At 31.8% G+C, this 18,138-nt stretch overlaps 1 protein-coding gene across 5 annotated transcripts in view; it reads left to right on the forward strand.

Moving 5' to 3' along the window:
• LOC148623023 (uncharacterized protein KIAA0825-like) overlaps positions 1-17,349 on the forward strand; it is a 29,963-nt gene extending 12,614 nt beyond the window's left edge. For all 5 annotated transcript variants that reach the window (XM_088573476.1, XM_088573478.1, XM_088573480.1 and 2 more), the window contains 16 exons: positions 994-1,115; positions 2,146-2,299; positions 2,806-2,996; positions 3,229-3,408; positions 3,591-3,722; positions 3,941-4,031; positions 5,056-5,246; positions 5,656-5,710; positions 5,875-5,927; positions 6,458-6,600; positions 8,283-8,443; positions 8,895-9,036; positions 9,545-9,647; positions 10,111-10,214; positions 13,291-13,490; positions 13,957-17,349. In XM_088573476.1, coding sequence (XP_088429602.1) covers positions 994-1,115; positions 2,146-2,299; positions 2,806-2,996; positions 3,229-3,408; positions 3,591-3,722; positions 3,941-4,031; positions 5,056-5,246; positions 5,656-5,710; positions 5,875-5,927; positions 6,458-6,600; positions 8,283-8,443; positions 8,895-9,036; positions 9,545-9,647; positions 10,111-10,214; positions 13,291-13,490; positions 13,957-14,151 — 2,217 coding nt within the window. In that variant the 3' untranslated portion in view covers positions 14,152-17,349. The remainder of the gene's footprint in view (positions 1-993; positions 1,116-2,145; positions 2,300-2,805; positions 2,997-3,228; positions 3,409-3,590; positions 3,723-3,940; positions 4,032-5,055; positions 5,247-5,655; positions 5,711-5,874; positions 5,928-6,457; positions 6,601-8,282; positions 8,444-8,894; positions 9,037-9,544; positions 9,648-10,110; positions 10,215-13,290; positions 13,491-13,956) is intronic.
• Positions 17,350-18,138: the final 789 nt, after the last annotated feature.

The raw sequence follows: 18,138 nt of genomic DNA on the forward strand, positions 1-18,138 counted from the left end.
TAAAATATATATATAAGGGTCTGAAAAATTCCCAACAATGTTAGAACTGTCAAATTTGTGAAGCAAATTTTTAAATTTTTGGTCATTCCCACCGCGGGACTCGAACTCATACTGCTGTGACATCTATGGCAACACTTCCTGCACTAAGTCCAGTGCCCTAGACCACTCGGCCAGCTAGGCTAAATATATAGCAAATTTTTGGTCGTTCCCTCCGCGGTAATCGAACTGGTACCACTGTGACATCTATGACAACACCGCCTGCACGAAGTCCAGCACCCTAGACCACTCAGCCAGCTAGGCTATATAAAAATATAGCTTTCGCTGGCCAGATCATTCCTCCTCATAGGATTAATCTAAGGCTGTAACTTAGTACATGATGTATGGTAGTACGGGACATTCGTCACATTGTTGTTGTGACATGCATCATTAATTTGATCCTCTATCCTACATAATAACATCTAAATGAACTGTCCCCTACTACCATACATCATATACTAAGTTACAGCCCTAGATTAATCCTATGAGGAGGAATGACCCAGTCAGCAAAAGCTATATTTTTTTACATAGCCTAGCTGGCCGAGTGGTCTAGAGTGCTGGACTTTGTGCAGGCGGTGTTGCCATAGATGTCACAGCGGTACGAGTTCGAGTCCCGCGGTGGGAATGACCAAAAATTTGCTTCACAAATTTGACAATTCTAACATCGTTGGGAATTTTTCAGACCTTTCAATGCGTTTACATATCTTCCCTGTATCAATTTGATTTGATGGAGCAGTGTAGTGAATAAAGTCGTCGCATTCTGAGAGGTTTGTATATATAGTGCAATATTTCCCGAGTTTTATAATGCTAGTTTAGAGTTAGTGTAATACCATTATGATGTGTTATACATGTGGTATCATTAGTAAAATTTGTTACTTTTATGTATGCCTAAAACATTTATTTTATTTTTTATGAAATTGTCTGTAATTCTAATAGCTTAAAATTGAATGATTTCAGTTATGTAGTGACATTCCCAGAAATGCACCAATGAAAAGCTTATATGCTGTTTTGTCAAGTGCAGCATACATCAGAAATAAATTACATTACTTTGAGTCTGTCCTTGTTCCAGAGGAAAGCAGGTTAGATGTTTTAATGATTTGCAATAATACAACATGTTACCATTTGATATATTCCAATAACTGAAGACGCTCAAAAAGTACTTAGAAGATGGAATAAACTGTAAAACAATTTTTACCCCATTTTTAGTCATGTTTATCTCTATACTAAATAGACAAAAATATTGATATTGTTGACCATTTTTATGCCCTGCCTTAAATCTTGGGAGCAATGAGTTCTATTTCTAACTGTATGTAGGTGTGTTAGTCCTACAATGTAAATCTTCATGGGGAATTTGGTTTGTAGCTTCAGGTTGATAGTTGTACAACGTACTACCTTCTCAGCTTATCATCCATCATGTGTGTTGTATTTTTGATGCTGAAATTTGTAGGTCTTTTTGTAATTTAGTTCTTGTAAATTTAGGTGTGGAGGACTTTTCAAGTTTTTTTTGTAATATAGGTCTTTTTAAGTTAGGGGTGGCAATGGCATTGGTACCATTATAAAGGACACATTTTTAAACCCCCGCTCAACAATTTGATGAGATATATATGGGAATGGCCCTGTCCATCCATCCATCATTCTGTTTATCTCAACTTTCTCACAATTATGTAGACTCCCAATGGATTGATTTCAAATTTGGTATATGGTATACATAATGAATGACTTTGTTTGCTGTCTGATATCAGCTTTCAGATTTGTAGGGCTTAGCCATTTTTTACTAAATGGGGTGATAGAAATTTATGTCACAAAATTCTCTGCTTCCACTGGATGGATTGATTTCAAATGTGGTATGTTGGTTTATAAGATAAGACATGCATTGTATGTGATTTTTGTAGATGTCTGATATCAACTTCCTGATTTGTGGGATTGCCGTATAAGTTGGGCTATACCTAGCAAAACAATTCATACAAATTCACATATTTTGTTCTAGTGAATCGAAGTATTTGTCAAAAGTCAGATTTTGTGCTTAAACACTAATGGAATGTATTGTAGTCATTTAGCCTTCCAATTGCTTGTAAGTTGATGATATCATTATATTATATTTTCTGACAGTAAGAAGATATTTACAGAGCAGTATAAGAAGTTTGTTGAGTTAGTTGATGTTGTGTCCAAGTTGCTGATTGAGATTCATAAAAACTATTTGGCTACAAGTATACTTCATGATGCTGAAAGTTACAACTGGGGTGATTCAAAGGAGTTCCATGAGGTTAATATGATGTTTATAGTTAGATACTTGTTTCTGTTATTATGTTATTAAATAATGTCCCAGTCTCCCCATTCCCTATACTTCATTCCTCATTTATATCCAACATTGCCCCCTGCCTAATAAACACAGATTATACATGTTACAAAATTTATTTATATTATTTAGTATAATATTTTAAATTTATAAGTAAAGTAAAACTGCGTTTAACATCAATGTGTGCCTAATTAATACAGTTTCCCCATTTTTTGTACCCCGTGCCCATTAAATGGGAAGTTTACCCCCATCCAAGTATAAATTTGACTATTATTCCTGGTATAATTAATTTGTCCCTTTTAACATGAAAACTTCATTGATATCCGTTGATATGACATGTTACTTATTTGGTGAAAGTTAATACTTAATTATCAGACATTTTGAAAGATATTCAATAACTTTCAAATGTTTCAAAGTACTGTAATTCAATAATGCTTTCTAGTTTTAGAGAATTACATAAACTTTAATTTCAGGGAGAAAGATGTTCCTACCCTGTCCAAATGTGGAACTACCATATGAGAGGACTTCAACATGATTTGTGGACTATGTGTCCACCTAGACTTGGACAGAAAATATTTGGGGAAATTCTACAAGAGTCCCTACAGATATTAGCTCAGAGATATGCTCATGCTCAACCTACATACAAACGCATTCCACAGTTTAGGTGCTGATCTAATTCCTGCAAACAAGAAACATATTTGAAACAAAAACAAAAGCTAATAGTGAATCTTCTTCATCAGCAATTAACAAATAAATTAGATAAGTTTCAATATTTTCAGTGCTTAAAATTTGAAACTTTAAAATTTAAAACTTTAAAATTTAAAACAGCTTTTAATGACCATATATTTCCCTCTACTAATGATAATTTTATAAAATGTTTACCTGCTATATTTCAGGTGTGATATTGTTACTGTGTTATTTTGTACTGTTGAGATGTTGTTTTTTACCTGTCGAGCACTGTATCAGTTGTTAGATGTTGGTGATTCTCATATTCCTCATTACAACATTCAGAATCTATGTACTACATTATTGTCAGCTGTGGCTATTGTCAGTTCACCGCTGGAAATTTTATACAGGTAAAGTATAGTTTTATCAAAAATGAGTGACTGGCTTCAGATAACATTGTTAATAAATGTTTTTTGTTGTTGCAGCAGCTCTGATATAACTTCTTAATTGAGTAAAGACTTTTGAACTTTTATTCTAATGAAAAGGATTATAACTGTTTTGTCAATTATTAATGAACATTTTATATCCATAGGGAATTCAAGAGAGGTTTTATGGAGAAATCTCAGAAGTCAGGTACATTTTCTCCCGTTGCCAATACCACTGGAACAAACACTAACTGGTTGTCATGGATACAGCCAGATATGTTCCCACCAGGATGTAAACAGTGAGTGTAGTCAGTGTTAATTCATTTTAGTACAATCTGTAAGGGTCTTTAGGTACAATGGCTTAGGCAGGTTAGTTCTAATTGTTTTTTTTTTCTTTTACCTGATTCATTGTGATGATATTAACATAATTCTTTATGAATATGTCATTTATTTGTCATTGTAGAAATATTCTTGTTTGTTTAAATGAAAATAAAATGTATTATGCACATGTTTATAGGTATGATGAAATGCAGACAACAACTGCAGTATATGTTCAGTGTAAACTACTACTTAATCAACCAGAGGTAGACTGGGCAATGACTTTACAGGTAAACCATACTGACTATATTGGACTGGGTAATGAAATTACAGGTAAACTGCACCAATTAGGAGCAGGCATTACTGGTAAAATATACTGGTTCTTTAGGACTGACCAATGACATTACAGATATAACATATGGATTCTATAGAACTGGACCATGACTACAAGTAGTACACACTGATTCAATAGGATTGGGCAATGACTACATGTTAATCACACTGATTCCATAGAACTGGGCAATGACTACATGTAAATCACACTGATTCAATAGGACAGGGCAATGACTATGTGTAAATCTGATGATTATATAGGACTGGGCAATGACTCCATTGGTAAAACAGACTGATTCTATAGGACTGGGCAATGACTTCAGGTAAACACACTGATTCTATAGGACTGAGCAATGACTTCAGGTAAAACATACTGAATCCATAAGACTGGGCAATGAAATTGCTGGTAAATCACACTGATTCAATAGGACTGGGCAATGACTTTATTGGTAAAACACTGTGATTCTATATGACTTGGCTATAACTACAATTAAAAAACATTGAATCTATAGGACTAGGCAATGACTCTATTGGTAAAACATTCTGATTCTATAGGACTGGGCTATGACTACTTGTAAAACACACTTATTCTTAAGAACTTTTTGCAGTTCTATAATTTTTAGGTATTTTTCATGTACATGTTGTCCCTGGTCTCTTCATTTTATGTACAATATCTTAAGTACCAGTAAGGCTTCAGTTTCTTTATTCAGTACTTATAACATCATATGAAGCATTTCACTTATGGTAAACGGGCTTAGATCAAGTCAGTTATTTTCATTAAGTGTCAGACCACAATCAATCTGTCTAATACAGTTCAGGGAAATTGCATTTTTCATCATTTTATTTTTTTATTAAAAATGTTCCAATCAAAATGGTGTTTATTTCTAACAAAGCTATTTTTTGTTTTATTGACAATATTGTTACTCTGCTATTTTAAGATATTTTAAAATCATGTTAAGAATAATTTTTTCCTTTTTACAGGCATTAGTAATGAAGGACTACACCTTATCTATTCTGATACTGACTCAGTGTGTAGTGGGGGAGAATGGCCATTCTGTGACAGGATCGATGGAGAATGTCAGAAAAACATTCCAATGTATGACAAGAGTTCTGTCTGAATGTTTACATTTCCCCGATGCTGTTGCTAAAACCATACTACCTGTTATTGATAGGTAATGATGAGATGATTATTAAAGTATTTGTTATTTATTACATTTTATACTTTTAAAGCCTTGATTAAAGTTTAATTTGTTTTTATAAGTTTCTTTCCCCCAAAAATTTGACTTACTGGAATACTTTGTTATTCTCTGTGTGTAAGAAGAAACTATTTTATATAAGAATTGATGATGTATTTTGGCCCTACAAAAAAAGAATGATGGAACACCTACCATCTCAAAAGAAAATTCCAATAGTTAATCCTGTATATTTCTAATAATTTAATGTTTGGAGTATCCCATATTTTGTATAACTTTTTGGATAACTGGAGTTCTAACCCTTCCATTTAATGTCCTATACTTCAAGTAACATTGATAGTCAGAGTAAGTCTGTATCTGAAAATTAGATAAATGTTTTTTATTACAGGTGTAATGACTGGAAAGTCTTTGAACCAAAGACTGTGCCAGGAAAGGATTTTATTGTAAGTAGCCTTAGTAGTAGACCAACTTCAGGTAATTGTCATGTTCTAATGGATTTGAACCTTCAACTGTTGTATTTTTTAAATATTTTAATACTAACAAAAAAATAAATTTTGCTTTAAATTAGTATTTCAATTACAATGCTTTTTATAACTTTTTTTTTCAGATTCCTGTTTGGATGGAGTCCATGTTCCAGTTGATGGAACCCTTTATTATTAGGTAAGAAGGTATAAACATTTCAGTGTGATATTGATTAACATTTAATAGCCTTTTCATGTAGAAATTAGGCAGATTCTTTGATATGAGCAGGACTTAGTCGAATTGTATACCACATTTAAGTAATTGTGATGTCAGAGAAAATGGGAATTTTTCCGTGTCAAAAGTGGACGACTCAGAGTTCTTTATAACAAATCAGTGAAATTATGAACAGGCCAAAGAATTTTTTCCCTTTATTTTAAAGTTTGTAGTGCTTCCTATATAACTCATTTTATTCTTACCATTTTAGTAAATTACAAATTATCATTCAGCATGTGCTACCCACTGTCTGATTTCTTCTCTTGTATATATCAGAATTCACCAGAATTCACCAATCTTGTACTTTGATAGACAACATAATGAAATAAAACAATAACTATATCCCTTCAACAATCATAGCAAAATTCACATTACACTGATGACTGTTATACTTTTAGAATCATTTTCTAATACTTGTGTTTTGTGTGTATCAGCTATTGTATGTGGTTTTGTAGGGTCTTACAGCCAGTGTTAGAAGAGTTAATGATAGAACCCCATCCCAAGCCAAATATTAGACCAATCATGTGTATTGTAGCAGATCTTCCCTGTGGTTGTCCTCCACATGCAACAACTACCTCTAAGCCTAAGAAAACTGATGGTATGTATAATGGTGGAACAATAAATCATATAATTTAATAAAACTGTATCATGAAAATAATGGTAGTATCTATGCTTCAGTATAAATGACCTCATAAAAACAACTCTGAAAAGTTCTCGCACAAAATAACAGATAAATCTCAAATCACATTAGGGGGCAATCACCTTGTCTGTTCTTTCCTCTGTTTGTCCAAATAAAGTTTCAGTCTCATTTTTCTCAGCTTCTACAAGACAGAATGATTTCAGATTTAGTACACATAATCTGATGTTGTACAGCGTCTTATATTTTGAGTTTTCAGCTTCAATTTTGATTGGTGTTGATTTTCTAAAATTAGCATGTTGAATTTAAGTTTGTTTGCACATATAACATTTTTCTCAGTTTCTACGTTGTAGAATGGTTTGAAATTTAGAACACAGCTTTTTTGCATAATGAGTTGTTAGTTTCTTCTTTTTTGATATGACCCGAAAAAATAAGTTTTAGTTGACCAATTGTTATGGAATTAATATGATTTTACTAACCACTAAAGGAAAGTTCCTATTTAATTTGGACTTTATGGCCCCTAGTTTTAGAAAAAGGGGTCAAAAAAGGGTAAAAATGGGTGTTTTATTAAAACCCTTGTAGAGTGTTTGTTTTTTTTCCGATTTTAATTATTCTAAATGTATCAAAGCAGATTTGATGCGTTTTGGACCGTTTTCAAGTTATAAGGGGTCACACCCCAAAAAATCGACTTTTTTATTTTTTGTCCAATTTCAAAAATTTTGTTTTATTTGATTCCTTATGAAAATATCTGCCAGCTTTTTTTCAATCTGATTTCAGATATCTTTTATGATTTTCAAGTTATAAAGGGTCAAAGGGACTACACTTTTTTTATTTTTGGTATTATTTTGAAAATTTTTGTTTGATTTCATATTTTGTGTAATATGGTGTCCAAACCAGTTGTTATGTAAATTGGAAAAATATGAAGCATAATAAGATCTATTCTTGGTGCAAATAGTAGAAAAAAATATTGACTTGTTAAGATTTATGGCCTCTGAAAGTGGTATTTTTTACAATTATTCCAGATAAAAAACATGGCCACCATAACTAAAAATTCAACATAGGGGTCAAAATGCAGTTTCTCCTCGTTTTGCCTGGACTATTATAAAATGATGAGCATTAAAGCTATTTTTAAGGTAAACTTGATATCCACAGTTGATTTGAAGCAACAAAATTTGTTTGGGGGAGGGACGCACATTTTTAAAATGGATGCCATTTTCTCACCAATTTTTCTTACTTGCTGGCATTTTAATGATATTTGGTTTAATTAGGAAAACCTGGTGTCCTGAGTTGAATGGTGATGAAAACAATTTGTTCTAGGTGGCCATTTTCAAGATGGCTGCCACTTTCTTTCCCAATTTTACTTGCTCAGATTTCAGTGATATTTGGTTTTCAGAGGAAACATGGTATCCTGAGTTGAATGGTGATGGCAAAGTTTTGTACTTGATAATCATTTTTAAAGTGGCTGCAATTTATTCACCAATTTTGTACTTGCTTGGGTTTCAACAATATATAAACATTATTCCGAGTTAAATGATGATGAAAATAGCATCATTGCCTACTAACTTTGCACTGTTTGCCAGATGAGCAATTCAGGCTCTTCAGAGCCTCTAGTTTTCACCTGATATTTTTTTATTTGTTAACAGCCACAAAAGAGATGATAGATGGTTGTTTGACCATGCTGTTGGAACAGATTACTGGAGATATATTTTCTATTCCTACTCCTTTATGTATCTTACTCAAACTTGTACAAGACCAATGTTCATCTCACAGTATCAAAACTCCTCATCAAAGTGCAGGATTAAAGGTCAGCATATTCTCTTTTAATGGGGCCATTTTTTTTCATATCATATTAGGTAATCTGAAGAAAGAAAAAAAAAGAGTTTCAACAAAATAAATTTTTGTGAAAGTTTTTATGAGTGGTCAAACTTATGTACTTTATAACAAAAAAAGTACTTTCAAATGATGTTCTGTTTATAAAGAAATATAAATAAAGTTATAAAGATAATAACAGTCAAGCTATCTTCTCTCCACAATATAGAAATATAAATGTATAACTGTTGATAAGTCTTTATGAAATTAAATATTGACATTTATTCTCTCTGTATAATTAAATAAGTTAGAAAGATTTACTGTTGTATCACTATTGTCCAAGGTATCATGTGTATCTATTATGGTGGTACGACAAAATGTATGGTAAATTAGAAATATCAGAATGTAGAAGGACTGTAACAATTGTACAAAATAATTCTCTGTAGGTGTTAGCCATGTGTCTGAGATCATCCCTTACTGATAAAAATTTCATTGAACGGATTTCTGGTATAATAGTTACTGAAAATCAGGAAGAAAAACTCAACACATTGGCAGAATGTGTTTACTATGTCCTTGTTAGTACAAAAGGTATGTTATAAAGGACAGTTATTATGGGATATTTTGTACCATTATTTCCGTTTTGATTGTCAAGTTATCTACAACTGGATGAAACTTCATAATAAATGCACCAAAAAAGAAAGAAATATTTGGGATGGTCATGTTTAGGTTTGTTACATCTCAAGTTTGCACAGAAAGGCTTTATTTATAAGAACACATATGTAACATGGTATAAACTTTTACATACCATTAGGGGTTATGTAAGTACTGAGAGAAAAGTAAACAGTATTGGTGACACATTTTCAATTATATTGTAATATTTTGTTATCAGTAAAATACAATGAATGTTAAATCTACCTTGGATATTAGTTAAATTACAAATACTCCATGTAAAGCTGCTTTTGAAATACTATATTATACATCACAAGCTTGCACTTAAAATCTTTGCCATATATTGAAAGAAATTTAATTTATCATTTGCAAAGATTTGTCACATGATATTATCTGTTGTAATTAAATGATTGCTTATCTTTCATAGCAAAGAGCAGTAGTACTCCCAGATTAGGAGGGAAGTATTGTAAAGAGAACAAGGAATGGACAACAGAAAAAGTCACTTATATTGCTAATTTCTTCAATGCTGAGTAAGTCTTGATTGTTTGAAAATCAGTCAGTACAGTATACTGATAGCAAATCACTGTAGGTAATAGACAAAGAAATTACCTGCTTTGTCTACTGGTCAAGGAATAGTTCTTGCCTTCCAATTTTTCATCCTTGCCTGTGAAACAAGTTCTTGCCCAAAATTTTAGGAAAAACATCAAACAGATTGCCGATATTTTGCTCTCAAAAATGAGCTATCACACAACAACTTTCATTACAAAAAAAGTTTTGGTGAGCAGATTGGTGAGAATTATTTCTGTCTTGAAAATGGCGAGATCTACTCTCTGATGAGTATGCCTTCAACTTCAGAAAAAAACTATGCAATATTTGTTTTATTTATAGTTTACAACTGATATTATTATTGTTTGTGTATACAAATTAAGCAGTTAAACACTGTCTACAATACTGCTTTCCAAAGTCATTAATATGGATTATCTGTTTTTTTAGGATCTTTGAAGTCCCGAACACATCAGCTTTAGAGGCAGCTACTAATGAGTACAAAGCACAGTTGTTCTCAGTCTGTGCTAGCAACATTCTGGATAATCCCATGGGTAGGATATATGTACTTACTGACAAACAAACTATAGTTGTAGCTTTGTATTTGTGTTGTATTATAACAATTTAAACACATAAACATTACCATATATACTCATGTATGTCAGTCTGCGTGTAGGTCAGAACCCCCTTCTCAGACCAAAAATTCTGGAAGTAATAAAAATAAGTTGGACTGAATTTTTACAGGTACAACAATCAGTGAAATTGTAAGGAAGGGCACAATTTTTGGTGAAGAAAGATCATGTGTTTGTTTTTGTTTTTGTTTTTTTTTTTGTGCTGCGGAAGTTTTTACATCCAGGATGTACGTTGTGTCCGATCAACATATTCACGTGTATGTTTTTTTTTTTTTTTTAAATCAAAATGGTCTGTACATATTTGAAATGATTTACATAAATATAACATTTGAGTTGTCATCATTCTTCAATGTTTATTGGTGACCTATGCAAGTGTGACCACCATTTTACAATAATTTGTTTATACGACTAATGACCAGATTAGAATAAGTAAAAACTAAGAACTGTGAAGAACAATTTTTTAACGGAAACTTGGACACCTGTTGAGATCAAAGGATTTTAATAAATTAATTACCCATTAAGGTGGTCAAAGGATTGATTGCTCATTAATGTTATAACACCTTTTTACCCAGTAATCATCTTTCATTTTTTTCTTTTCAATCAAATCAATCAAGACAGTTCTCTTTGACATATACACCATACATATAATCATTATATTGTTATGGAATTACCAATCAAGATAATGTTTTATTACAATTTAAAATTAAATTTTAATTATTTCTTAGCATTGCTAATATTACTTGTAGACTACGGTACATCGCTTAGCCATGTTTCATGCCATCTTTTTGGTATTCGGATATATTCAACAACCATGTGACATGCAAGTGAAAATAACAGAGCCAAGAAGCTGATACAGGAAATACAAATTTTATTAAAGATAGTTTAGTTGTAAGGCATAATAAAAATAAAACTGCAAATATTCATTTATTTCATCACTTTATAACCATACACAACAATAACAAATATGACATATAGGTCGACATTTACAATACACAAGTACGGTGCCGATCTGACTGTTAACGTAGGTGTCATTTTCATGTCAATTCCTTGATTCTCCCACTTGCTCTGAGTAGAATTTTTAACCCACGGCCAAGATCTCACTTTTAAGTTGGAACCTCTCTTAACAACTTAAAATTTACTCCCAAAAATCTGACTTATACGCGAGTATATACAGTATATTGAATTGATCAGAAGTCAATTCATGGAAAAGATTTTAATGGACAGAAGAATGACTAGATATATTCAAATTAGAGGGGACTGCAATCACCTTTATTGTTTGTTTGTCAGAAAAAAAAAATTGTATTATTTTCCCCAGATCATCTTCTGGTGATTGATTTCACATTTAGCTTTGACATGATGAGATTCAGGTCTTCACCTAGATAGAGTTATACTACATCACAGAATTAGTATGTTAAACAGGAACATTATTAGTATATTGTTAGCTGCCAATGTGTAGATTCTAGAGGTTTGACTTGATGATATGTACATCATTTCTTACGATTTACTGGACCAAACTTTTTGTTTGAAATGAAGTAGACCTTGTAGGACTAGCATTTTGAATATTAAAATGTTGATGCATTTTTCTCTGATACTACCTAATTTCATATTTGTTACACATATATTAGATTTGATACATTAAATATTGAGTTAAACATTGTTTCCAATTTTGAATTTTGCTGTACTCCAACTTCCTACTTTACAGGTTTTACACTGTAGAAAATATAGCATGTTTGAGAAACTATATGAAGATATTATATTGAATTAGTGGGGAAATTCTGATGGCAATACCTCATGCAACCTCTTTTCCAGTTGCTTATAGATAGATGATTTACCTTAGTAAAAAGTTATTTTATATATTGATTCTTTTATTTGAGTCATATATTCTGTAGAATAAATAAAACTGATTGGAAAAAAAATTGTTGTACAGATTATAAAATATTTGGGATGGAGCATTGGGTGCTTCAAATAGTTTGGAAGCTTTGAAACATGAATGGCTCAAAGTTGTTCTGTAAGAAATGACATATGCAATGAGGCTGTGGTTGTAAACCCACTGGGATGTAACAACATAGCAGTGCAGTGAGGAAGTGGTTGTAGACACGCTGGGATGTAACAACATAGCAGTGCAATGAGGAAGTGGTTAAAGACACACTGGGATGTAACAACATAGCAGTGCAGTGAGGAAGTGGTTAAAGACACACTGGGATGTAAGTAACAACATAGCAGTGCAATGGGGAAGTGGTTAAAGACACACCGGGATGTAACAACATAGCAGTGCAATGGGGAAGTGGTTAAAGACACGCCGGGATGTAACAACATAGCAGTGCAGTGAGGAAGTGGTTAAAGACACACTGGGATGTAACAACATAGCAGTGCAGTGAGGAAGTGGTTGTAGACACGCTGGGATGTAACAACATAGCAGTGCAGCGAGGAAGTGGTTGTAGACACGCTGGGATGTAACAACATAGCAGTGCAATGGGGAAGTGGTTAAAGACACACTGGGATGTAACAACATAGCAGTGCAGTGAGGAAGTGGTTGTAGACACGCTGGGATGTAACAACATAGCAGTGCAATGAGGAAGTGGTTAAAGACACACTGGGATGTAACAACATAGCAGTGCAGTGAGGAAGTGGTTGTAGACACGCTGGGATGTAACAACATAGCAGTGCAGCGAGGAAGTGGTTGTAGACACGCTGGGATGTAACAACATAGCAGTGCAATGAGGAAGTGGTTAAAGACACACTGGGATGTAACAACATAGCAGTGCAGTGAGGAAGTGGTTGTAGACACGCTGGGATGTAACAACATAGCAGTGCAGTGAGGAAGTGGTTAAAGACACACTGGGATGTAACAACATAGCAGAACAATGACACACTGGAATGTAACAACATAGCAATGCATTATCAATTGCTAATTGAGTACAAATATTTCTGTGTTTGATAGGCAGAGCCTAGAATCATATTCCCCTTTTTTCAACACACCACATTTTACTCATTACAGGTGCTGATGATTTAAGATGTTTGTACAACATTGTATCCAACAACTTTTTCTGGCTAGAGAAACACTTAGATATACAGAGCCCATTACCTTCTACTGTCCACATTCCACAGAACTTTTCCATCTCATTGGATAAGACAAAAACTCCTGCATTTGACCCAACATTAGAATTTGAATTGATTGGAAACAGGAAGTTTGATCATGTGAGTTTTATTTTGTATCGACTTGAAAACAGAAGTATCCATTTACATTTCATACCAAGATTCAAAGTTCTTTAAAGCATCATGCACTAAATTTCTTGAAACATGGAACTTAAAGAACTGAGGAGCCGAAATTTGGTTTGATAATAAACTCTCCAAAAACTGTTCTATATATTATTAACCATTGTAGACTGACATTTATTACTTAGTTTAGTCAATTAATTCCAGCAAAATGAATATATTTTTAAGTTTTATTGCAGAGTTAACATGTTTACAGGCTGGCTTACTATAGTGTTTTCTAATTGTTACTTATTTTTGTCCATCTACCCTTAACCTACCGCAAGCTATATTCATTGTGTATATGATTTTATATATTTATACTCAGAGTAACATTTGTGCAGATATTTGGCAATCATAAATCTCTATCTTTTAGTTGTTATGTATATTTATATATTTTATTTTGATTTAGAATGTTTTAATGAGTGTCAACATGGACTGGCAGAAACTATTGTCCTCGGACTTGGGACTCAGTGAATACGGTTTCCATACACTGCTGTATAACAGACATGAAATGCAAGATGGTGCATACTTAGAGGAGAATGAAAAGAAACCAGTTGAAGTTCTTAGATCTGTTTATGAACATGAAGATCGTGAGCTAGGATAGAAACTTACTGAACTTTGCTTGTAATTTATTTATATAAACTATTATTTTAGTTTACATAAAAATAACTCTTTAAATAGGTCAAAAGAAATGTAAAAAAAAAAATTAGTGAAGAAACCATTTGTTTGTTTATTATCAAGAATGATCAAATGAATGTTTATAATAATGAGAAGATTAGGAATGTCATATGTTTTCAGGAACTGTATGAAGAGATAATTGACAATTTATTCTAAATTTTAGACAACTTTATATCAACAGCTTTACATTACATAGTCAGGCATAAAATGAGATACCCCTGATAAAAACCTTGTCGGACTGTTAAAACTTAGGGTGTTGTTATGCAATCTATTATGACAAATTGAAATAATTATCTGTATTGTAAATTCCATCAATACATAGAATGTTACAAACTGAAGTTGTGTAGATGATACTCTTGTTAACATTATTATAACCAGTAGTCGTTTGTTAAACCAGAATTTTTTAGTCTTTCCAATAATGTGGTGTAGATGTCAAATTGGTTTATATTAATATGTATAGCTGTTAATATCATCCTGTTGAAAAGTTGTTTTAATTATAAATCACTTAGATATTTCTTATGATCTTAGCTGTTAAAAACATCCTATGTTTTATTTGGGTGTAAGTCTGACACTGTTAATATGACAGTGAACTATAATTATGAGAGAGAAAATGGGTAAATTACTGAATCAGATGTCTACAAAGTATACTGCTTTGTTTGTTAACAATCTGGTTGTGTATAAATCATTCTTTTGAATGTCAGATAATTTTATAAAACTGTTCAAAACATAGACTATGATGGAAAAAAATGTAGTTACAATATAGAAAGGATAGTCTTGTGTGTAGTAAAATTGATGAGAAATCTAAGAATTCATAATATCCATATTTACTATCATTTAGTAACTTGAAAGGGTTGATTTTGATTTTTGCATACTGTACTTTTTGGCTGGCTTGCACTTTTGCCATTCGGCATAAAGAAGGTGAATATTGGTTGGGCCTGTAGACCATTGGTTGGGGAGAATATTTTTGTAACATTTTTCACAGCAACTATAGATCACAGCCATTTTTTGGTATGCAACTTTGGTATGGGGTCCCATATTGTGGAATGGGATTTCAGGTTTTGTCGCAATGCTATTTCCTTATACCAACTTTACGGCAACCTGGCAATTTCCGTCTTTGACCCATTTCTAAATTAAATACAAGTTTATGTTATTAACATTTAAATTCCTATAACTCATTTCACTCACTTTTAATCTTTACAAATAGTTGTTAATTTTTATATCAGTATACTTGTGCCAAATGTCAATATTGTTTCAGGGTCCGAAGAATCTCTTTTCATGTCTATATTGTTTCGGAGTCTGAAGTGTCTCTGTTCATATTTACCATAAATTGTTATACATCTTCTTTTTTTTTTATTATTTTTTACTGTAATCCTTCCAAATGCATTTATGGCATTATAACTTTTTATTTATTTTTTATGCTAAAATATTATAGGACTAAGACATGACACAGTAGTGTTTTTTTTGTATTTTATGTATTTTTGTTCTTCTTAAGGTTTTGAGCATATTGCTTTTCTGGATCTGAAATTTAAACTTGTATGAGCTTTTGTGTATTGAAAAAAGAGATGTTGCAACTTGTACAATAGTTAGATATTGCCTTAAATTTAAAAAAAAATATTTTATTTTTTTTTGGTTAGTTTTAACTAAGAATTGCATTGAAAATCCACAGGTTTTAAATGGTTGTATTCAGAAAAATTGTATTCTTGTTCCTTATTATCTTATCTATTCTATCCTACAATTACCAGTATGTCTGAAAAAAAATATAACATGTCACTTGAATATTATACAGGCATTATTTAGTGGTCGTGGTTATGTTATGACAACTGTAAAAATATGACTTTTCACTTAATTTCTCTATTTTCACAATGATGAAATAAGTGGAAAAATAGTACTCTGAAATTTATGAGTTAGTGCTATGGTAATTCTAGTCCGTTTTATAATCTGTCCATCATGTATTTGTCCCACCAGATCTATTTTCATTTTTGTTTTACATATTTTAGAATGTCATTGATATGTTGCTATAGTTGAGTATTGTTTTACCTAGAATTGTTGTTTGTCTGGAAATCAATTTTACCCAGGATTGTCCCATACTTGTTGTTTGTCTGAAGATCAATTTTACCCAGGATTGTCCCATACTTGTTGATTGTCTGAAGATCAATTTTACCCAGGATTGTCCCATACTTGTTTGTCTGAAGATCAATTTTTCCCAGGATTGTCCCATAATTGTTGTTTGTCAGATGATCAATTTTACCTAATATTGTCCTATACTTATTATTTGTGTGAAGATTTGTTTTAAAATGCTGTTGTTACTATTTTTTATATATACTTCTATAATGTGTTCTCAGGAGAACCATTTTTACTTCAGATCATACTGAGTTTTGAGCTTACTTCAGATCATACTGAGTTTTGAGCTTACTTCAAGATGTCAATTCTATTTTATTATTGTGTATTTGCTTATTTTATTTCTTTAAGTGAGCTACATTACTGTAACATTGGGACAAAACTGTCTATCAAGACAAAGATTAAAATCAATTAGACCAATAATTGGCTATTTTTTTAAGCATCTTCAGTTATTGGTTAGATTGGTATATTTATTGTTGTGACTATCTTACTGCAAAATAGGAATCCAATGAGACATCATTCCCTGTCTCCATGTAATCTTACACAAAGAAACTGTGCATTATGGGTAATATTGCTTACTAATAGCTGCATAGAAATAACTGACAGCAGTGGTAGTCATCAATAGATAATCAAGAATGGATATTGATTCTCCATGTATAATCAAGAATGGATATTGATTCTCCATGTATAATCAAGAATGGATATTGATTCTCCATGTATAATCACGAATGGATATTGATTCTCCATGTAACACTAATACCAAGTGTACTGTCATATATTTATGTTAATTAAGTAAAGGTGAATGACTTTTAATTTTCACATATCAGTATGATAAAAAGGGCTACAAAAATCGTTTTGAAGGAAACACAGTAATTCATAAAACTAGGAATCTAATTACCCAATTAATTTAATTAAACTAGTTACTTATATTTGACTTATTAAGATGACCTTTGGATTGTTATCTGTGATATTCTGTACATGACAATAAAGTTATATTGCCAATTGATGAATTGAGTTTTTTCTTTAAAATTTATATTAAAAAATGATGAATTGTAGTTTTTAATGGGTGGATGTCTTTGTAGCTGTAGCACAAGGTTTCATACCACTCAAGGAAAGCTATGATAAAAGAAAGTCTAGGATTAATTTTTTTAAGTTCAAAGCTATAGCATTATGACCAAATTAAGCACAGAAAAAGATGTACCTAAATCTGACTTGCAGAAATCTCAAAGTAAGCATTTCAAATACCATTGGAAAGGGGGGATAGCTCTGTAAAAATGGCTGAAATAACAATAAAATTTGTTACAAAATCATAATTATGTTTTATCTGATAAAATTTGGCAATAGTGGACATTTTAGCATTGATTAGAGGATCATTGACAACTTAAAAAGAGTTTTCATATTTTTTACTAAACAACAACTTCGATGTAGAAACCAGTAAACCATAGAAATAGTTAACCATATTAGATAAACCATAGTTAACCATAACCAGTGTCCATATTTTGAGATAATGAAGTAAATATTCTTTTAACAAAGGTAAAACTGTTGATAAATAGCTTGCCGAAATAAACAATTGCATTTTTTTTTTAATTTAAAATGATGAAGGGTCTGAAAATAAGCATTTTCCAAAATTCCAAAAATTTTAAATATACCTATCCTAATTCAAAATGTTACATATCATGTGCAGCATAACATGGAAGATAGTCAATAAGGAAAAATACTTTGATCTAAGTATCATATTTGATAAGAAATTGAAAAACAGGAACAAAAATCTGACAAAAAACGTAATTGTATCTCC

The sequence above is a fragment of the Perna viridis genome, chromosome 3, assembly GCF_037379345.1.
Source record: "Perna viridis isolate PV_CMFRI_1.1 ecotype Kerala chromosome 3, ASM3737934v1, whole genome shotgun sequence".
Lineage (NCBI taxonomy): Eukaryota > Metazoa > Mollusca > Bivalvia > Mytilida > Mytilidae > Perna > Perna viridis.